General features: G+C 47.7%; 1 protein-coding gene across 1 annotated transcript in view; it reads left to right on the top strand.

Moving 5' to 3' along the window:
- The first annotated feature begins 371 nt into the window (after positions 1-371).
- Positions 372-22,633, top strand: part of BRF1 (BRF1 general transcription factor IIIB subunit) — a 184,475-nt gene continuing 162,213 nt past the window's right edge. The window contains exon 1 of the mRNA XM_075426926.1: positions 372-578. Within this exon, the coding sequence (XP_075283041.1) occupies positions 392-578 (187 nt within the window). The 5' untranslated portion in view covers positions 372-391. The remainder of the gene's footprint in view (positions 579-22,633) is intronic.

Raw genomic sequence — 22,633 nt, forward strand, 5'->3', positions numbered from 1 at the left:
CGCGCCTCACCGCGCTCCGGGGAGCGGGGCCCGCAGCTCCCCGCGGGGGTTCGGTCGCTCCAAGCCGTCGGGCCCCGCTGCGGCGCCGGATCGGGCCGCATAAACCGGGCTCCTCGACCCGTCACAGCGCGCTGGGGAGAGAAGACCGAAGCGCAGACCCCGGCGCGGAGCGCAGCGCAGCCGTAGCAACCAGCCCCGCCCCGCCGCCGGCGCCGCACCGGGGGGGGGGAGGGGAGCGGCATTCGAATTCTCGCGAGAGCCGGTGGAGACGGCCGCCGCCGCCGCGCTCCTCCCCCTGCCGGTCCCGGCGAGCGAGGCCTGCGCGGAGGCCGGGCGGGGAGGTGGCGGCGGGGAGGCGGCGGCGGGGCCGCCCGCAGGGCCCCGGGCCGCGATGCCGGGCGGGCGGGTGTGCGCTGCGTGCGGCTGCGCCGAGATCGAGGTGGACGCGGCTCGCGGGGACGCGGTGTGCACCGGCTGCGGCTCGGTGCTGGAGGACAACATCATCGTCTCCGAGGTGCAGTTCGTGGAGAACAGCGGCGGCGGCTCCTCCGCCGTGGGGCAGTTCGTGTCGCTGGACGGTGAGCGGGGGCGCAGGGGGCCGGGGGGCCGGGGGACAGTGCGTGGGGAGAAGGTGTGAGGGGACCGAGTGCTGTGTTGAGTGTTGGGCCGCTCACTACGAGAAGGACATTGAGGGGCTGGAGCGTGTCCAGAGAAGGGCAACAAAGCTGGTGAGGGGTCTGGAGAACAAGTCCGATGGGGAGCGGCTGAGGGAGCTGGGGCTGTTCAGTCTGGAGAAGAGGAGGCTGAGGGGAGACCTTACTGCTCTCTACAGCTACCTGAAAGGAGGGTGTGGTGAGGTAGGTGGTGGTCTCTTCTCCTAGGTAACCAGCTATAGGACGAGAGGCAACGGCCTCAAGTTGCGTCAGGGGAGGTTTAGATTGGATCTTAGGAAAAATTTCTTTCCTGAAAGAGTGGTCAGACATTGGAATTGGCTGCCCAGGGCAGTGGTGGAGTCACCATCCCTGGAGGTGTTCAAAGAACGTGTAGATGTGGCACTTCGGGACATGGTTTAGCAGGCATGGTGGTGTTGGGTTGACTATTGGACTTGATGATCTTAGAGGTCTTTTCCAACCTATGATTCTGTGACTGAGGGGCAATGTATGTAGATGTCACCAAAAATCCGTGAATAAAACCTCGTAGCACCACTGTAGTGTTAACAGGCAGCATTCTTTATTGCAGCGCTGGAAGCACGGGGGATAATTCCACCGAACGTGCATACCTCATACCTTTTCCGTGCAGTTTATACAGATCAAAAATATACATATTTATTTTATCCATGCATTCTTTGGCGATTGGTGTAAACTTTTCTCGCTTCTTACTTGAATTGTTGCACAGACTCAGTCACCCTCTTCCGTTGTTCCTTTTTGGGTAGGTGGTGTCACTTGAGTAGGGGGTCAGGGACTCGGTGGTCGCCATCTCCCCCTGCCGGAATCACCTTTTACCTACTGGGCTCTCAATCTTGGCAAACCTGCTCAGTTTCTTCAGCCCATTTCACAGAACCACGCTCCATCGTTTCTCTTGACAAAAACACAATTACCCGCTAGGGTTCGCGTTAGTGGTCACCTAGAGACGAGACCCTCTGTTCCCAGACCTAACGTCCAGGTGGGTCGGGCTGTACCAGGGACATAGCAGCACTGTTCATGTTTATGGTCAACTGATTCTATCACCGTGGTTACGTAGAGAGGCTGTTGGGGGGATGGGGGTGACGAGGGTGCTGGGGGGGGGTGCCTGGGGGAGTGGGTCCTGGGGGTTGAGGACAACGTGTCGGGAGAAGGAGGTACAGGGCTGGTGCGTGGGGCACAGCGCGTGGGGAAGGGTGTTGGGCAAAGGAGGGACAGGGTGTGGGAGCTGGTGCTGGACAGAGTGGAAGTGGGAGATGGTGGGTGTGTGGGGGGGGAGGGCAGGGCACTGCGCAAGGTGGGGCAGAAACAGGGCGGGGGGAGGCTGGGGCAAATGGGGAGGAAGAGCTGTGCAAGGTGGGAGAGATGCGCTGTGAGGGGAGCGAGTACGCGAGGGGCTGGAGCTCTGCCTGGCATGGGGTGGGTGCATGAGAGAAGGCTTGGGGCTCTGCGAGGAAGGACTGGGTGTGCGGGGAATGGAGAGGTGTATGAAATTATTTCACAGAATCACAGAGTGGCAGGGGTTGGAAGGGACCTTGGGGGACCATCTGGTCCAAACCCCTGCCAAAGCAGGGTCACCTAGAGCAGATTGCACAGGACCTCGTCCAGGTGGGGTTTGAATATCTCCAGAGAAGGAGACTCCACAGCCTCGCTGGGCAGCCTGTTCCAGTGCTCCGTCACCCTCAAAGCAAAGACATTCTTCCTCATGTTCAGCTGGAACTTCCTCTGCTTCAGTTTGTGCCTGTTGCCCCTTGTCCTGTTTGGGTTAGAAGACAGGAGAGTTGGGTGCTTGATGGGTGTACGTGGGAGTACGTGGGGGCACGGAGGTGGTGTGAAGGAGGAGAAGGAGGCTGGAAGTGAAGGGTCAAGAGCCTCCTGTAAATAGGTGGGTTGGGGTGTTTGCATGACTGCTCTGGAGGAGAAGGCCTGTATGCCTGGAAAAGGGCCATGAGAAGATGACATAATGTTGGGAGGGGGAGAGAAGGAAGATGGGTGTGGGGAATGTGTGTGATGAGAAAGAAACATAAGCAAGAGGCATAGGAAGGAGCTTGGCAATGAAACGAGGGGGCCCAACGAACTGTGTGGCTGTGGGGAAGGAAGAGGAGTTGTGGTGGAGAGGGCAGCACTGCGTATTGGAGTTCAGGAGTTTGCTGCAGAGTAGGATTTGTGTGATGCCACTCCTGTCTTCCAGCTCGGGGTGGTGGAATTAACTTTTTTTTTTTTTTTTATAGCTTATGAGCAGCTCTTGTACACTTTTGCCTGTGGTGATGTGGAGACTACATTTTTTAAGGGCTTGTACTGCTTTTTCCCTCCCACCCCAAATTATGCAGGACAGATGGCATGCAAACTAGAGTGCATTTTGGAATGCCTTTATCCTACAAAAAAAAAAATCAAAAGGAAAAGAGAGAACTTCACCATACTGAGGCTTTTTCTTCTTCTGGATGAGTTGCACAGTACTTTCCTAAGTGCCTTTAGGGGACCCTTTGCCTTTTGTGCAAGTCCTGAGATGCTGCTGTTGGCTGATATTTTTTTTTTGATGGCTAGTGCATGAATTCTTTGATCTTGTATAGCTAAGTTACCTGTCATGTGTTACTCTGGAAAAAATAATTCAAGCACCCATGAAGACAGAGAAGCACCCTGAGGATGGGTAGGTGTGTAAAAGGGAAGATGTAATTGGAGCATGTTCTAGCATGCTTATGGCGGATTTATCTGGCTGGCACAAGGTGCGGCTGCAGGGACTTCACCATGTGGTTATCCTGTGATCTCCTAGCAAGGCCTCATGTGTGGTAATGTGTGTATTTTTGTGAGATGTTGTTTGTGGAAACAATAGATCAGGACTTTCAGAACAATGCTGTTCGTAGATTTGCTAAGTTACTGCAAGGATGAGTAGGGCCCCTATTTCACGCAATAAATATTTTGAGGAAGTTTGGATATGGGTGGTTTATGCTGGTATAATTCTTTATGTTCCAAAACAGATGCTTTTATTGTCAATAATTTTTTTTTAATTAACTTAAACTGAGTGATACAAGCTAATCTGGAAAGATGTACTTGTGCTGCAGTAACAGTGTCTTCATGATGTGTGCTTGTCTGTTATGCTTGTGTGACGCTGAGTAAAGTCCTTGGGAGTGGGGAGAAAAGCCCTGAATGGCTGAGTGGCAGAACTCAGAGGGTTGTCGTCAGCGACGCTGAGTCTAGTTGGAGGCCGGTAACTAGTGGTGTCCCGCAGGGGTCAGTACTGGGCCCAGTCTTGTTTAACTTCTTCATCAACGACCTGGATGAAGAGTTAGAATGTACCCTCAGCAAGTTTGCTGATGACACCAAACTGAGAGGTGAGGTAGATACACCAGAAGGCTGTGCTGCCATTCAGCGAGACCTGGATAGGCTGGAAGGTTGGGCAGAGAGGAACCTGATGAGGTTCAACAAGGGCAAGTGCAGGGTCCTGCACCTGGGGAGGAACAACCCCGTGCAGCAGTACAGGCTTGGGGTGGACCTGCTGGAGAGCAGCTCTGCGGAGAGGGACCTGGGTGTCCTGGTGAACGACAGGTTAACCATGAGCCAGCAGTGTGCCCTGGCTGCCAAGAAAGCCAATGGAATCCTGGGGTGCATCAAGAAGAGTGTGGCCAGCAGGACAAGGGAGGTTCTCCTTCCCCTCTACACTGCCCTAGTGAGACCCCACCTGGAGTACTGTGTCCAGTTCTGGGCTCCCCACTTCAAGAAAGTTGAGGAGCTACTGGAGAGAGTCCAGCGGAGGGCTATGAGGATGATGAGGGGACTGGAGCATCTCTCCTATGAGGAAAGGCTGAGGGAGCTGGGCTTGTTCAGCCTGAAGAAGAGAAGGCTGAGAGGGGACCTTATAAATGCTTACAAATATCTGAAGGGTGGGTGTCAGGAGGATGGGGCCAAGCTCTTTTCAGTAGTGCCCAGTGACAGGACAAGGGGCAGTGGGCACAAACTGAAGCAGAGGAAGTTCCGTCTGAACACGAGGAAGAACTTCTTCCCTCTGAAGGTGACTGAGCTCTGGAACAGGCTGCCCAGGGAGGTTGTGGAGTCTCCTTCTCTGGAGATATTCAAGACCCGCCTGGACAAGGTCCTGTGCAGCCTGCTGTAGGTGACCCTGCTTCGGCAGGAGGGTTGGACTAGATGACTCACAAAGGTCCCTTCCAACCCCGAACATTCTGTGATTCTGTGATTTCCTGTGTGAGCAAAACAGAATTTGTATCCGAGTGTTGTGCTGGCTGGAGAATTTCCAGTGGAATGTATATTTCTTTTAAATCAGAAAACATGTACTTGCTGAAATAAATATTTTCTGGTAAGGTGCAGCTCTCGGTGACTCTTCTGGTTGCATAGGCCGGTTTCCATCAGTTACCCATTTTTAACCCATTTCCTTGTCACCTCTGTAGCCTCTGTAGGTCTGTGGCTCTAAGGGATCCTCTGTCTATGAAATGGCTCAGGCTGAGGCTCCTTGGACTGCGGTCTGGTGTTTGTGGGCAGCCCTAGTGTGTGGAGTGTTTGCAGTGTTGGAGTTGCCTGGGCTACTGTTTTTGGGACCCTGGCTCTTGGTCAGTAGGGCTGGGTGACCCAGAGACCGTTGTCGAGGTGATGCAAGGTGTGAGGGCTGTCCGGCTCTTTGTTGCAGAGAGTTCTTTGTTGCTGGGAGTCGAATGTGGCTCTTGATGTGTATGGAGTTCAGAGCTCCTAGTTGTGCAACAAGATTCCCCAAACCCTGCCAGGATCCACAAGGGCTTCTGTTTGCTTGCTGATATTTGTCGAATAGTTATAGATGCCTGTATTTGTAATTTATTTCAACTTCATGACAAAGAAGAAAAAAGGGATTGTAAAGCACTGAGACACAGTTGCTGACATCTCTTTGGTCTATCTAGCAAAACCTTTTATTTTGCCAAGCTGCATGTTAAAGATTCAGAACCTTGCGTTTATTTGCTGAAGGAGGAAGAGTCCTGCACTACTCTCTATTCATACAAAGTGGCCTGTCTAGATTATGCCATGTCCTTGCTAGTGAGCCCAGCAACCTCGCTATAAAACATGGCAAATACCTTCTTTTGTCCTCTCGGGGTTGGAAGAATGTGTGAGATCACTGTTAAGTTTTCCCAGGTAGTATTTACGTTCAGCTATCGATGTGCCTCTTGTAGGAAGCCACAGCCTCGGCACTGATGCCTTTCACAGAGGAGTTTGGTATGGCCAGTGTTTTCCAGTGCAGGTACGTGAGTCTGTCTGTTTGCAGTGTCAAAACAGTTTTAACAACTGAGCATTAGTGTGCTGAGGAAGTGTGGGCTTGTGCTTGAGTATGACTGAAAGATCTCGCTTTGCTACTCTAGTGAGATTGGGGAAATGAGGCTAGTAAGCCTGCTGGGCAAAAGGGCAGAAGCAGCGACGGATGACATAGATGGATGTGTGGGTGGCTATGAGGGAAGAACGTTTTTTGGCAAGGTGAAGGCATGGCTTGCAGATCTTTTGGAGGTTTCTGAAGGAGTCGGTAAGTGGACAAAGCAGATTGTTGGATTTGCAAAGAGAGGTCAGCAAGATCCTTCACCAGAAGCTTTTAAAGAGTCTGAGCTGTCATGGGTAAGGAGAAGTCCTTGCAGAGTAGAATAACTACTCAAATTAGAAGAAACATAGGCTAGAAATAAATGATAAGTCTCCTGAAGGAGATGGCAGTTAAGTTCCACAGACATCTGGGGAGATTATCTGGAGAACAGGTGAAAGGAGAGTTAATGAGGTTTTCTGGCAACACTGAGTTATTTGGCATAGTAAAGACTGTAGAATGACCTGTTGCTCTTAGTAGCTGGGTAGCAGGACAGCAGATGGGATCGAAAGCTGCAGTGAGAAGGAGGATTGTTCTTTTCTTCCACGTGTGGGACGATAGAATCTGGACTGGCTAGTCTAACTTGGGAAGGAGATCCCTAGGTCTTAATGGATAACTCCGTAAAAACATTTAGCTCAATGTTCATTCACAGTACAAAAAAACGGGGTGGGGAGAGGAATGTTAGAAGTTACCAGGAAAAGTATGTGATAGCACATGTCGCTGTTAGGTGTCCACAGCACTCTCTGTAGCTTAAATACTGCAGCAGTTCTGGTCTGTTCCTTTGTTTTCTTCGCTGTCCTCCAGAAAACCTCTAATAGAACCAGAAAAGAGACAGAGATGAAGAGAAGGTGATCGAGAGGAGGGCTTCTTGAAGAGCTTCGAAGTGAGAAATGACTGAATAGACTCAACCTTTTCAGACTGGAAAATAGATGATTGGATGGGGACGTAGTAGAAGTCTGTAAATACAGTAGAATAAAGTGGCAAGGACGAGTGCTTGTTCGGTATCACATAATGCAAAAACTAGGGAGTGCTAAGAAAGCTAGCATCTAGCTTATTGTAAAGGTAGCAAGTAGGAGGTTCAGAAGCATCAAGAGAGTTTGTTTTATTTTTTTAAGAAAAAAATGAATTGGGAATCTTAACTTGTGGATGTTAAAAGTTTACATGGGTTCAAAAATGATTGAACAAACAGAATAATAACGTGCCATGGCCATTAAAGCAAAGACACTATTTCTAGCTCAGGAAATCCTTGAGCCACAGATCTCTAGACTCTGGGAGATTATATGAGAGCAATATCGCTACAAGCTTTGCTCCTGTGTTTTGTGCTCACTTGTAGGCACGTACATTAATGGACTTTACTGTTCAGAGGAAGGATACTGGACTGGGAAGTGCTTCGGTCTGTGTAGCTGTTCTGTTGAGTCTTCAGAGGAAGGTCATATTCTTTGAGCTCTACAAAGATGCTTTTAAGGGTTTTTGCCATTCTTTTAAAACTGGTCCAAGAATCAAGGGGCTATGGTTTTGCAACAGAAAGTGTAGGGATGTCTAAATATTAATACTGGGGTTTTTTTCAGCTTGTGTTTTGGGAAGTGGTGAACACAAAACTCCTCTTCTGACTTTGGCAGTTATATAGGTATGTTGTCTCTTGAAAATGCTTAGCTATTTCTTCTGATCTTGTGAGAAGTTGGTAGTAGAGATATTTACAATTGGGAGAGTCTGTGACAAGAGGTCCAGACTGCAAGACAGAGTGTGGAGATGAAAGGCACGGACTCTGGCGGGGTGCTAGCCAAAGACCGTTATTGTTTACAGAGTTGCCCTTGCATACTACTTGCGATTGTTCACGCGCTATCAGAAGCACTCCGATAGGGCACTGCCTTAGTTGCATGCAGCTTTGTTCATAACTTGATTGGTGAATTCTACTGTTCACACGTCCTGCACGAGCCGGATGCCTTCCTTTTTTGGGTTGGCAGATGTCCCCTTAGTTGTTACTTTCTCAGTCAGGGAGGGGCACAGGGCCAGATCATCAAGGTCGAACTCGCTGAGGCCTTGCTCCACATCTCCCCCTTTTTGTTGTTCTGTCATCATTACCTGATTCATCATTTTTTGAATCATGTTTCTCACACAACCTAGCAAGCATGGCACAATAAGCATAATACAGCAAAATATACTTATCATTAACAACCCTGTTTTAACAATTGACTGCATCCATCCTGTGATTCCCCAGCTCCTCAACAAATAGTCCAGCCAAGGTGTTCCAGCGCTACTTGCAACCTCATGGAAAATTTTTGCATGATTCCATATTTCTTGCACGTCTGTGAGAATTCGCCCTGTATGGTCCACAAAGCTACAACAGCTCTCATTTGTCATTGTACAGACCCCACCTGCTTGAGAGGTCAAGATATTTAGGGCCTTTCTGTTTTGAAGAACTACCTTTTTCACTGAGTCCAGTTCGGCTTTCAGGCCTAGTATCGCATCAGCCATCTTATTGGCAATTACCTCCATCTCTGCTGAGATGTTCCTAATTGTTTGCTCTAGCTGCAGAACGTCTAAGCTGGGAAAGAGCATCCTAACAAAACTATGGTATCTTGTGTTATAATGAATCAATGGGTTTGAGTTCTTGCTTCTTTTCGCTTAGAATCTCCTCCATGTGCCTCTCAGTATGCCCTGCATGTCGGTGTGGTTATACAACTGCAATGGAGGGGCCAGAACTCCCGTGGTACATTCCCCTGTCCAGTTCTTTGGTAATTGCTTCCTAGCCCGCAAGTACCCACACAACCACCAGAATCCATCCGGCAGGTTGCAGCTGGCATTTAGTAATTCGTTGTTGCTCTGCCAAATAGATAATCTGCCCATTGCTGGGTGCCCGCCCCTTCTGAGTATTTATCTGGCCTAAGGACGTCGAAATTGTGTTGCAGTTTTAACTTCATCGCAGACCAATTACCACTAGATTTGTGGAAGGATCCTAGATTCTTGCCTTCTGTGCTGTAATTGATAAATGCCACACTCTCATTTGCCAGGGTCAACACAAAATTAGTTTCTTCCATGGTCACATCCCCTTGCCTACAGATTTTAGACGTATTATGCAAGCTATATGGATCCAAATCCGTCCAGTTACTCAAAGGGGTACCTAGGACTGGGGAGTCCAGTTGGTCAGCAGTCCCACAAAGCCAGCGATCCTTAACTTTAGTATAATTCACTACTGCCTTAAGAAGCTCTACATATGCGTTTGTGTTAAAAGCAGCTTTAGCTACCCCTATTCCCAGTAGATATACCGCAATAAGAAGGCCTGTAGTCATCATTGTTTTCCCTTTCTCTTCCACCAAATCGTCATTCGCACTGTCCAGCTGTTTTTTCCCAGTCACTTTCCCAGACCTCCCACACCTGCGGAACGCAGCGTGCTCTTCCACATAGGAACCTGATAATCTGCGCACTAGCTGACGCGTGACTATCTCTCTTACAAAGCCTACACAGTCCTTCCCGATATCGCGAGTAACAATACCAACGACGCGTGCAAAGTACACGTTCACAGAGAGTCCACGAACTGTGTCAGGTAGATGGACATGCGAGGCATGGGATTTCTGTCTCCTGTTGGTCCTCTAAACGCCTGCTCGCTTCCACAGAATGTTCCCAATCAAGAGCTAGAGGTTTAAGGGTCAGAGTACCCTAAACCCCGGCGCGAGAGGTGTTTCCGCTGGCTGTTTCTCCAAAAAGTGATCGGTTGATCTTGCATAGCTCCCACGGATCGACCCCACACCAATGATGCATCAGCCGTCAGCGGGGAAATAAGGACGGGTGCACCGAGCCTGGATCCACCGTAGTCCTCTATCTGTAGAAACACAAGCATATCCTCCACCCCAAGTTATCAGATCAAATGGTCCCTCCCACTTACTCGTTTCTAATGATTTCACCCATACCTGAGCCTTCTGTTCCGACGGTATACCATGTGTCGGATTAATGGACAAGAAATGCTTCAATATAACTGGTTTTTGATCTTCACTTACCGTTTGATTGTGTTCTCTGATTGTTAGATGATTCAGGAGATATAGGGCCTTTTGTCAGCGCGTTTGCGGAGATTCCCCTATCATTCCCCCTTTTTGTTTTTATAGGGCCATTTTAAGGGTTTGATGTGATCGTTCCACTATGCCTTGGCCTTGAGGGGAGTGTGGCATTCCCGTTGTATGTTTTACACCCCATTTAGATAAGAATTCTTGAGTTTTTGCACTTATGTACCCAGGCCCATTATCTGTCTTAATTTGATGTGGGATACCGAGGGCAGCAAATACACCCCTCCAGTGTCGGAGAATGTCTTTACTTCTCTCTTCCGTTTCGGCCGTAGCCCATATGGCCCCTGAAAACGTATCAACAGACACATGAACATACTTCTGCCTCCCAAATTCAGGGATGTGAGTGACATCGGTTTGCCAGAGTTGCAACGCCTGCAGACCGTGGGGATTAACTCCCGCAGGCTGCAAGGGTGCAACCTGGTGACAGTCGGGACATGTTTGGGCAATAGCACGCGCCACAGTCCAGGGCAGGTGAAACTGGAGACGTAACATCTGTGCTGATTGGTGGAAAAAGGTATGTGACAGTCGGGCTTGTTCAATGGTATTTGGAACTGGTGCGGCCCATGCTGGTGCTGCAAGATGGTCCGCACATGCGTTACCCTCTGTTATGATTCCTGGAAGTGTTGTATGACCAGTTAATAGACCCCAACAGTTTTTGAAGGTCGTTCAGTGTTTTGATGTCTGTTTGTAATTTTACAGCTTGGGGCTCGATGGCACGGTCGAGTATTTTCCATCCCAGGTACTTCCATGGAGCCTGATGCGGTATTTTCGCAAGAGCTAACTGTAGGCTGTATGCCTTGAGGCTAACAAGGGTAGCTTGTATCACCGGTGTCAGTGCCTCAGGTGTTTTTCCTGCAAATAGTATGTCGTCCATGTAGTGATAGCAGATGATATCTGGATATTGTTGATGAACTGTAGACAGTGCTTTGGCTACATATGTTTGGCAGATAGTGGGACTATTTTTTCATTCCTTGAGGTAGTACTGTCCAGTGGTACCGTTGCGTAGGTTCTTGGTGATTTACTGATGGTAATGAAAAGGCAAATCGCAATGCATCCTCAGGAGCAAGAGGTATGGTAAAAAAACAGTCTTTTAAGTCCATGACGATAATATCCCAGTTTCGGGGAATCACTGTTGGAGAGGGCATGCCAGGTTGCAGTGCCCCCGTGTCCTCAATCACTGCATTGACTTGTCGCAGGTCGTGTAACAGTCTCCATTTACCACTCTTTTTCTTTATGACAAACACAGGTGTATTCCATGGGCTAGTGGTAGGGACAGTGCGTCCTTGCTGTAGTTGTTCGTCCACTAGTGTTCTCAATGCTTCGGCCTTTTCTGATGACAGGGGCCACTGGTCCACCCACACGGGTTTTTCAGTGAGCCATGTGAGACGAGTAGTAGGCCGAGTTGCAGCAGCCCCTTCTAAAAATGCTGACTTTGAGCAGAGGTGCCTATCGTTACTCCCCATGAGCAAAGGACATCCTGCCCCCACAAGCTGAGAGGGACATCCACAACAAATGGGGGGATGTTTGCTGCCTGCTCTTCCGGTCTGATACCTTGAATGACATGAGCACTTTGTTGGGAGCTGGGCATGCCCCCAATGCCCATAAGTCCTGTGTTAACCGATACTGTCCCCCGGGTCCGCGGCCATCGGGAGGCACTAATGATGGTTACATCTGCCCTTGTATCTACCATCCCTTTAAGTGTGACTTGCTCGGGACTCGCATTCACGTTCCTCAAGTGGCAGGTTAAGGTGGGCCGACTCGGTTGAATTTGTTGAGTCCAAAAAATTTCTGGTTCACCTGTGGACCCAAACCCTCCATCTCCCCGTGTTGTCTGTTCCGCTTCTGGCACTGCACTCTGAAAGGGAATTAACTGGGCAATTCGACTTCCCGCGGGTACATGCTCAGGGGGAGATGGAGTCCACAGCATAGCCAATACTTGTCCTGTAAAATCTGCGTCTACGACTCCTGGGAGTACAAAAAGACCCTGAGATGTGGTACTGGAGCGGCCTAGCAATAAAGCACTTAAGTTGTTCTCCAGAGGTCCCCGTATACTAAGAGGAATCTTATGGACGGTCTCGTCGGTTATCGTGACGCTGGCGGCTGTGGTGACATCCACTCCAGCGCTTCCTGGGGTTTTTGCTGTGAGGTGAGCCAAGCCTGTTGAGGCTGCTGTCTCCCCCGGCTCAGGCCTGCTTGGGGCGCTGGAGGTATTGGTATCGGAGCGCGCCCGCTTCGCGCTGCTCTTCCCGTTGCCCGACAAGGGCCTGCCATCTGCATCGTACTTAGAACGGCAGTGACTAGCATGATGTCTGCCTCTCCGGCATCGCGGACATATTCCGAACAACGAAAGAGCGGCCCTGGATGATGGTGTCGAAACCTGACTGCCCCTCTCAGGACAATTTCACTTAAAATAACCGGGCCGACCACAGTGGGAACAGGCTCGGTTGCCTGTCTGCAGGGCTGTGGCCAGGGCAGCCGCAAACGCCTCATTTTTATACGTGACTGACCCCACACGGTTACACGTCTCAGTCATCTCTACCAGAGAAGGGTTTCGCAGAGCCCGCAACAACCTTTTACAATCCTTATTAGCATTCTCTAACGCCAATTTCATCAGTACAGCCTCCTTCGCCTCCGAATTTTCTGTTTGTTGATAGCGTCCTGTAATCTGTCTACAAATTGCATGTACGGTTCACTGGACCCCTACTTGATGGTTGTAAATGATTTCTCTGCCTTGCCAGTATCGGGAACCTTGAATATAGCCTGCAGTGCTTAGTCTGGTGACTGCCGTAATATCTCTGGAGCGAGCTGTGCCTGCAGTTGTGGCGTCGCTACCGGAGCCTCCCCCATAAGTTGGGCAATTCCAGCAGCAAACAGTGGATCGCCTTGTTGTCGCCCAGCGGCATGTTCACACATCCCTCTCCGGTGCGATAACCACAGTACTCTCCAAGTTGGTGTGAATATTAAGTCTGTCGATGACTTGATATCAAAGGGAGTCAACAAATAACCCTTCAAAACAGACTGTAATAGACTTTGTGCAAACGGCGAAGTGAGACCATGCTGCATAATAGTCTTCCTTAACTCCTTAAGAAGGTCCCATTGCAGTGGTTGCCACTCATTAGGTCCCTGATTTGGAGTAATTACGGGACATGCCAGAGCTGTGGCGGTCTTTACCTCCCCTTCTGCTATCGCCTTTTGCCTCACACTCTGCCAGTGTGCTAAAGGGTCATAATTCGCGGTGAAAGCTGAGCCGTAAGGAAGAGACTCGCTCTCTCCCGGATCAAAGAGTGGTTTACTGCCTGATTGTGGTTCGCCTTCTGCGAACCCCGGAAGACCCCGGGGATGGTGAGACTGGAACTGGCTGGTCTAAGAGTGGAGCAGAGGGGGATGTCTGCGTCTGGGGTGCCGTTCTCTCTGAGCTACCCAGTTCCCCTGGGGAGTCAGCCGTCAGCGCCGTCGCTACAACAGCAGCTGCCCGAGCAGTACGGTCTGCCTTAAGTTGTTTCAGAGAGTCAGTAACTAGGCGCCAGGTTGTCAGGATCCTTACTGCGGTAGCATCGCCTTTGGTGGTGGCATCCCACAGAAGCTCCCCCGCCTTAGTCCATGTATCTATCAAAAATGCTGTCTGCGAATCCGCTGCCACGGCCTTGCTTTTAAGCCAGGTGAGCAGCAAACGGAGCGTGGGCTCTTCATAAGAAATCCCACGCTTCTCTAATAGATTCTTAAGTAAACGAACTATAGCCTGTTCCTCAGAGGACAGCTGTGATTCTGTTGTTACAGCCCCAGCCGCTCACCTTCTTTTCCAGGTGTTTTGTTGTCCAGACTGCAGCTCTCGGTTTACCCGCTGCCTGCTTCTTCTTCAGTTCAGCTGGGCTCTCCACTGGATGCTCTATTTTCTGCATTCAGTCCCTGTTCGGGCGCCATTTGTGGAGATGAAAGGCACGGACTCTGGCGGGGTGCTAGCCAAAGACCGTTGTTGTTTACAGAGTTGCCCTTATATACTACTTGCTATTGTTCACGCGCTATCAGAAGCACTCCGATAGGGCACTGCCTTAGTTGCACGCGGCTTTGTTCATAACTTGATTGGTGAGTTCTACTGTTCACGTGTCCTGCACGAGCCGGATGCCTTCCTTGTTTGGGTTGGCAGATGTCCCCTTAGTTGTTACTTTCTCAGTCAGGGGCACAGGGCCAGATCATCAAGGTCGAACTCGCTGAGGCCTTGCTCCATGACAAAGATTTAGTTAGAGTGAGGTTTATCAAGTTGCACATGAAGTGCTTTGTAATAAGGACCATGGAATCTTCCCTGGTGGTAGTCGGGGCATGTAAAAGGAGATAGCGTGCTCATGTAAATACACAAAGGGGGAGCTAGGCCAACCCAGTCCTGATGAGATGCCCTTTGGAGATGGGCATGACCTAGCTTTCTCAGCAGAGTCACACCAATGCTCTTCATTGCCATGGTCATGATGGTAATGGAGAATATGCTTGCAGGTTAGCCTAATGCCACAGTTCTTTTTAATGCTGTCTGTCTCTGGGACTGGCAAGTCATCTCTTAGATGTACTGGTCACTTGCTGGGTCATGAGCTGGTAAGTTCTTTCACTAGCAAGGGAATACCCTCTTCATGCTCTGGAAGGAGGGGGCTGCTGTGTATCTTTCTATTGATCTTCTGAGAGGAAAGTCCTCACAAAGCACAGCCTAGCAAAAGCTTTGATAGGCCCCGTGCTGGTCCAGTTAGTTATATTCTTAGTTCTGTTGCAGGTGGTCACGGTCAGGGAAGAGTCCAGCCTCAACGCTTAACGCTGGCCATGTTATTCTCTTGTGGTTTGTGAAGGACGTGCATTGAAATTGAGTTTCTGAGCTTGACTGGTTTGACCCTGGATAAGTCAGATACTAGTGGAAAAGGGTTGTCATGCATATTTGGGCTCCAAGGAACTCTGTTAGTTGCACAGAAAACGTTTGAGGTGTGTGCTTTTCCTGGCTGAGTCTAGTTTTGAAGAATAACTGTCCACCTTATAATCAATAGCCAGTTCAGACTGTCTCAAACTAGCCAAAAGAGGTTGTTCTCTGTGGCTTCTGGTCACATTTGTCAATTTGAATTAAAATGCCTGATTCTGCTCAGTGGAATGAACACATCTTGCGTTTTTTTCTCTTCATACCTAAGTTCTTAACAGGCTTCTGTCAATCATAACATTTGCACACCTCCCAGCGTGAAGTACAGCAACACAGGGTGTAAGAGCGAGCTATGTTTCTCCCTCTCCTTTGCACTGTAATTGCATCCTGGGAGACGGAGCTCCGCAGAGCCCTGCTCCAGTCTGCATCGGTTTGGTGACTGCCGCTTTTGTAGAACAGCGAGTTGTGAGTCGTGTGCCGTGTTTGAAGGCAGTGAATCCTCTGATCAGTCTTTCACTGTGTCTGGGTGGGAGTCCCTTGTCTTGTAGTAGTTGTTGGGAGAAACTGTTTTGACAAATGTTTTCCCTGAGGTTGACGAGGAAAATCGAATACGAAGCTGAAGAGAGTGAGAGGGTGAAAGCTGAACACGGAGCAAACATTGATAGTCCAGATCTCCCTTCAGGTTTTTGTTTAAAGAAGCTGAGAAAGTGGAAGTCTAGGGCTTCTGACACTAATCAAAGGAGAAGAAAACAGTCCCATCTGAGAAAGCTGATGTGCAGGCAGCGCAGCAGTGAGCTGGATGATGTAATTGAGAAAATATATCACGAGAAAGGGGCACTGCAAGGCGGGCTGATGCTGAAACATACTGTGTCTGGGGAAGCTCAGCTGCTTCTGGTCCAGAAATTGCCTTTGAATGCTTGGTAGTAAGTTGAGAAAGATAGCATCTGATACGCTTCTTGGGCGCAAACCATAAGGTGGTCTGCAAACCTGCCCTTTAGAAGTGTTGGGGACCTCTGCGTGCGTGCAGTCCGGTGGCAGGATCAGAGGAGCAGCAGGTCCTGCCTCGCCAGGCACTGCTGGCCCTTGCTGTCCCTGACCAGCATCTCTCTGGGGCTGCCTCAGCCCTGGCCACGGCCCAGGACCCCATGTCAGACCCCTGGGGACATCAGCCCCTGCCCCAGTGATGCTGCAGCAGGGCCGGGCTGCAGCTCTCCACAGCCCGGCCAAGCTGGTCCATGTCCTGCCTGGCCTCAGCCCGGCTGTCCTGGGGCTGTGTCTGATCTTGGGTCCCCTTGCTGGGCCTGGTCCTGGCCCCACATGCAGGCTGACCTCCCGCCTGGCCTCAGCCCACCCCGGTGTCCACAGAGGAAACGCAGCCTCCATAGCCTGAGGCGACAGAACTGTGGGGTGGGGAAGACAAGTCGGTGGAGCGAGGGACATTTATCAACTCCAGGAAATACCTATAGGATACTTCATAACCCTTCCATTGAGGCTTTCATGATGTGCATTTGAGGATGGAGTGATTTTTAGGCTGGCCACCAAAGTGGGTTCTTGCCCCCCAAGACTTACCCTGCCTTTGGGGTCTGAGGTGAATGAACATCACTGCTGTGTCTGTGCCAGACTGAGCAGCGAGACTGTCTTGAAACAGGCTTACTGTTTTATGGTTCGTTGCTTGGGATTTCTATTTGTTTTGGTGTCTTGTGATTAAAAAAATATGTAATAAACTAAATTAAAAATGCATATTCTTTTCTTTAAATGCTGGCATATGTTATTTGAGCTTTACAGTTACAGGTGCTAACTTACTCTTAGTGGCTGAGCCAGGAGGTTTTAGGACGGTGACTACTCTCCAGAAATAGCCATGGAAATGAGAGGCTGCCAGGGGCATTGACAGCGTTAGTCCAGCTTCAACACTGAGTCAAAACCGTGTATAGCTCATGGCTCTTGTACAGCATACATACATTAAGACTCTTGACCTCCAAATGTACAGGAGTTTGCAGGGTACTAATTTGAGGCTGATGGGAAGAGTGTTGCTTGTGGAAAGTTATCTGCTTGCTTTTTGCTCATAGGGAGAAAGGAATGTTGTGAACTTCTAGCTCTTAACACACCAACAAGTGTTTGTTAAAACTTCTAGCGTAGGAGGCTCCGCAGCATTTGTAAGGAGGCTGCTTCAAATACTGGAATATCAAGGGAAAGTTTCTTCCTACTAATACAGTTTTTTTTTGTTGCAAGTAAATTATAAGCAACTTACTACAGTGACCCATTTACACTGCCTTAAACGCTGAATGTGTACACGTGACAAATTTGATGCTGCCTTCTCTTTAGTAAAGCTGTGGTACACTCAGTTTTTCAGGAATGCCTGTGGAAGCTTACGGAAATATTTTATATATACACTACTTTATCCTTAGAAACCTCTTTATGTTTTTACTTGGAGGAGTGTGAGCTACATTGATCTGAAGTGCAGAACTTGACTGGGGTTTGCCTTGCTCAAAGTATTTCAGTCTTTTGGGGTTTGTGGAAATGGAAAGTTATGGTCAGCAAGCTGGAAAGAAGAGGGACTAGATACAGGGAGGAAAAAGCTTTCATAAAATTTAAACTAAGCTTACTAGCCATTCATCTTCTATGCCTTTTTTCCTCTAGAACTTTGTAAGATGGACAATTACTGTCACAGTAAGTGCCAGTGAGACAGCTGGTAAAGAAGATGAACTCTGTGTTTGTGTCAGATTCTGTGTTTTTTTTCTGGTCAGTTGTTAGGTTCAGTAAGGGATTCTTCTGTATTTTTGAATATTACAGAAGTGGAAGAAGTAGGGATTTTGTTTTTAATTGGTAGTTGTTAATTGATTTCCATGTAGGATATATTGATAGACCAAACCATGATATAAAATATTTCTTATAGTGTAGTCTCGAACAGTCCTGAAGTGGGTTCTGCCAGTAACACACATGCTGAACTTGAAAACTCTGGCTACTGAAAAGTGAAAATAATGTCAGAAAAATTCGTCTTACTTGTGGGCCAGATTTCTAGAGATGACACCAATTCATGGTTAATTTTAAATTACGTAGTGTGGTCATGATGTAATTTGCAACACAGAAGCAAGTATGGATATGCTGGATTTGCAGACCTTTTAGGGAAATCCTGAAGAGTATTTACTTGTTTTACTTTGTGCTAGGTTTTTTCATTACAAAACTAATTCATAATCATGTTGGGAAGGAAGAAGGGGAAACTTGCATCTACTTCATGCAAAAAATAATAATCCGCTGTACGTGTTAGTGAGATGAACAATTTTTTGCTTCTCTTCTGAAACCCTCCAGGTGGCAATCTTGCATCAGTGTCAAGTGTGTCGTGGGTTTTTCGTGGCCTTGAGTCTTTTATTTGCTGTCCTTGTGATGGCAACAAACGCTGGCTGGAAGCGCTGCGGAGTGTGCTGCCGTCAGCTGTGGAAACGCCGACCCGTGTGCGTAACGTGGCTGCAGGCTGGTTTCAGAGACTGTTCGAGCCCTGAACTCGGGCGTGGTGGATGCAACAGCAGATTTCTCTCTTGGGTTGGTAGTTAGGAAAATAAGCCCATAGATAGCTGGCTCTGCTGGAGTAGGTTACAAGTTTGTCTATGTGAGTTTGTTCAGCAGTAGCATTTCAGCAGGCTGTGGTGCATGCGGATCTGTTCGCTTCCCTGTAAGAATGGCGGAGAAAAGAATTATTTTGGTCACAGACTTCAGTAGCTCTGTGTGTTCGGAAAACTTTAAACACATCATTTTGCTACTGTAGTCATGAATTTTAATGGGATATTTACTCACTCTCCTTTTGACTTTTATGATCTAACTTAAGTAGGAAGCTCATTAATTTTCTATAGTATATTATCTAGTCTACCCTGACTATGAGACCGTTGGTGTGATGCAGTCTGCTTTCTTTACCAGACCTAGATTTTATGCTGGGTCTGTAAATACATGGGTTTTAAATTGAAGGTTTTTCTCCTGCCTTGTGCTGGAGAAAGGGCTGATGTTTTTTGTTTTAATTTCATAGGGAAGGATTTTGGTAGGCCTGGTCCTATCAAATAGCAGATACACTTCGGTTCAAGTTGCAAGCAGCTTCATTCCTTGTCTTCACTTGCTCATTTATGTAGAGGAAACAAAATCCGTAATGCTGGGACAGAATCTGTTTCTTCTCCAGGCGTTGAAACTGGAACTCAGCATGTCACTAGCTCTCGGAGAAGTGTCCTTTAAGCTGCAGATGCCTGAGCGGCTGCTCTTCGCCTCCTCTGTGCGGAGGGATGTGATAAGTGCTGTTCCTGCTATTTGTCATCTTTTTGTTGCTGTTTAAGGTTACCACAGACTTCAAGCATTGCTTGATCCTTTTACTGCTTCAGGAACATTTGTGCAGAGAAGCCAAGTGGTGTGACTTCCTTCGTTAGTGAGTCAGTGGAGCAAACCAGGGCGGCCAGGGTGCCTGGGTCTGACCCTGTGCACGGCGGCCGTGCTGCAAGGAGCAGGCACGAGGACGGCTGCTTGTGGCTGCTCGAGGGACAGGGACGGTAGATCAGCGCTTGAGCAGTGCAGGGTTATGGGCTGGATCTGGACCCACATAATCTTTGACCAAGTATTATCAAGTTTCCAGGTGTATGATCTCCTGCATCTTCAGTTCTCTTCTCTTGGTGTCTCAGGGCACTGTAGCTGACTGAGAGGACCACAAAAAAATTGAGTAGCTGTACTTTTGAGCTGCCTAACACATCACTCCACACCTTTCGTTGTCCAAAATTTCATGTAAATGTCCAAAGCTAACTTGAAGAGGAGAGGAGGCTTCAGTTATGCAAAGCTGAGAATCTGAGTGAGTTTCTAAAAATAGTCGGTAGATGACAAGGTACCTTGGTAGCTGCCACCTCATGAAGGAGGGTACTTGAGTTGGCTTAGGGAAATGTTAGTGTTCATGTTGAACATTTGGCAGGCAGTACTTGAAGACACCAAATACTTCTCAGATATATTTTTGTATGTCTTCAAAGCTGGATGTGAAAAACCAAAAGCCTGTTTAATTCACTTCTGAAGTTGTAGAGGGAAAAATGGAAAAGGTCAAGAAATGTAAAAATTGCAGTTAAGCCGGGATGTTAATTTGGTTGTGCCTAGCGGTTGCTGTTGCTTTCCTTTGTACTTTTTAAATGACTAGCTTTGTAGGGATTTTTGTCTTCAAATGAATTTGATGATTTCACAGTTTTCTTTTTTTAAAGCATTTATCTTCTTATTACCCAGCTGAACAGTTACGTTAATGAGTTTGGTTTGCATTGTGCTTGTAAAGATTAAAGCTGATGGTGAGACTTCATAGTCAATGGCAACGTTAGTTTGCAGTTCTGAGAGTGTAAGTGTTCAACAGACTAGTTTTCTGTCAGTTTTCAAAGCCAAATGCTAATTAGAGATGTACAGTCTTGCCAGTTAACTCACTGAGAAATGGGCACATCAATTCTGAGAGCAGAATTTGTCTTTCAGATAGCTCTGCTAGTATCTGCTGCAGACTCCATAGCTTGGAAAGAAATTACTTTTATGTTCAATGTTGTATCTTGATGTCTAATGAAGAAGAATCTTAAAGAACAAAACCACTGAAATCTCAATTTAATTTTGTTTTGTTTGTGTTCTTTCTGGATTTTAGCTTCTGAGTAAGTTAAATTATTTTTTTAATAGTATTGCTTGTCACCACCATAAGAATGTTTATGCGCAAGCTTTTTAGTAGTAACAGGGAAACTTGTAGAAGAGTAATGTAGCTGTTCTGACAGTGATAGTCCAATGGAGTTCAGTATTTTCATGTGTTCAAAGATAGAGGGGACTGAAAAGTGGAGCCTTTGTGCACGGGGTGTGTGGGGGGCAATGGTGCCTTTGCCGGAGTGTGGGGTGAGCCGGCTGCCTCCCGCCTGCATCTTCCTGCCCTTGCCCGGGGTTTGTGGCCTCCTCCACCGCGCTGATGCTCGAGTGCACGCTCGCCTGCTGCCACTCGGACGAGCGAGGCAGCCTGTGCTAAACGAACATTAAAACAACAAGAAGGGAGGGTAGGAGGCAGAATGGCTGAAGTTAGATTTGCTACTGAAGAAAAGGAACATAAAACTATTGCCACTGTTGATATGTTTTTTCCAGATAATCCATTCTTATTAAGCGTACACCAGAAATGTTCCGTGTGCTAGGGTGGTTGGTAGCCTCTCTCTGTGTTGCCTCATCAGTTTGTTTTGGAGCATTTGGGGAAATACGAGACTTTACCTATAAGAAGGGCAAGGACACATTGCTGTCTGTGATAGTCTGGAGCCAACACAGAGCTGGGAGCGTTACCCCTATATGCAGTGAGGAGGTCACTCTGGAATATTTTTCCTCTCTAACTAGGATGCTAAACTGAAGTACTGAAGCTCTGGGGCATTTACGTGAGAGCTTCTGATTAGTGTTTGTTGAAAGGATCTGCTAATGAAGTGAAAGTCCTTTGCTGTTGTGAATAGCACTGGAAACCTAATTTAAAGGTTGTATGGAAAATTAAGCTTCGAAGGCTTGTAGACAATAATACTGCAGGAACAGTAGCTTTTCTGTTTTGTTATTTTTTTTTTCCACTCAACATAGAGGTATATTATATGCAGCTGAGAGGAGTCTGGCTAAGAAACTCTAGTGAGAGTAAACAATTTAGGTCACACTTTCTCACCACGTGTACCTGCTATAGAAGTATCTTATTTGGGTGTGTAGCAGAAATGTCCTGAACTGCTTTCAAGTGGCACTGCACTCTGTATGTTTCTGTCCCAAAGCTATTCTAATTTGTTCTAGAGAACTGGTGTAAGATGAGAAAACATAGCTACAAGAACTTGAGGAAATACTGTAGGCATAATGGGGAACAAGATGACTTTTTTTCCGTGTTCTAAAGGACACACTACTGGAATTAAGTAGAAGTCTAATTACTCACAAATTACTTTTCAGTCCTGTGCAATTTGGCTTTTTGGTCTCACTTGCTGCTAAGCCAGTAGATTCGAATATCCTGCTTGAGGTAGCCTGATTGTTTTTCAAAAAATTCCTGCTTTAATGGGAGACTGTTTCTGTGCTTGGTAGTTTAATCCCCTGTTCTGCAAGATTGGTTTGTATGAGTAGTTCCACTGACTCCCAGAGGACTCTGCGTTCAGGCTCCTCAGCATTGGCACGGATGCATAAACGAGCCTCTACTTTATGCTAATTTACAGCTCTGATTTATTTCAGTCTCAGGCCTTTCAGGGTGTAAATGTAGCATTCCAGACTCCCGTTTTTGTAACCCAAGTCTCACTGTGTGCGCCTAATGTTAAACTGAAGTTATTTGAAAGTAATTGTTATGTCTGTAGTAGCCAACACAGTCATTATTGAATGCTAGACATGCTTTATGTTCTGTAGTGCCAGTAATTAGCTATTAAAATTCTGTATTGAATAATCTTCAGACAAAAAAAAACCTAAGCAATTGTTTCATCATTTACTTGGAGCAATATTTTACAATTTTGGTTTTCATGTTCTGCCTAAAATTGGGGTTGCAACATTTTTATGCTTGCTTTGGAGCTGAGATGGGGGAGCTTATGGAACTGTGTATTTCTTATGGTATCCCAAGGAAGAAATAGATTGCACAGGGCTAGTACTTCGTGTCTTAAGCCCTTCAAGCACTTCTCTTGCCCTTCTTGATGTAATTTGGCATATTTGTAAATTATAAAGTCACTGAATATAGTGGCAC

The sequence above is a fragment of the Opisthocomus hoazin genome, chromosome 7 (assembly GCF_030867145.1).
Source record: "Opisthocomus hoazin isolate bOpiHoa1 chromosome 7, bOpiHoa1.hap1, whole genome shotgun sequence".
Lineage (NCBI taxonomy): Eukaryota > Metazoa > Chordata > Aves > Opisthocomiformes > Opisthocomidae > Opisthocomus > Opisthocomus hoazin.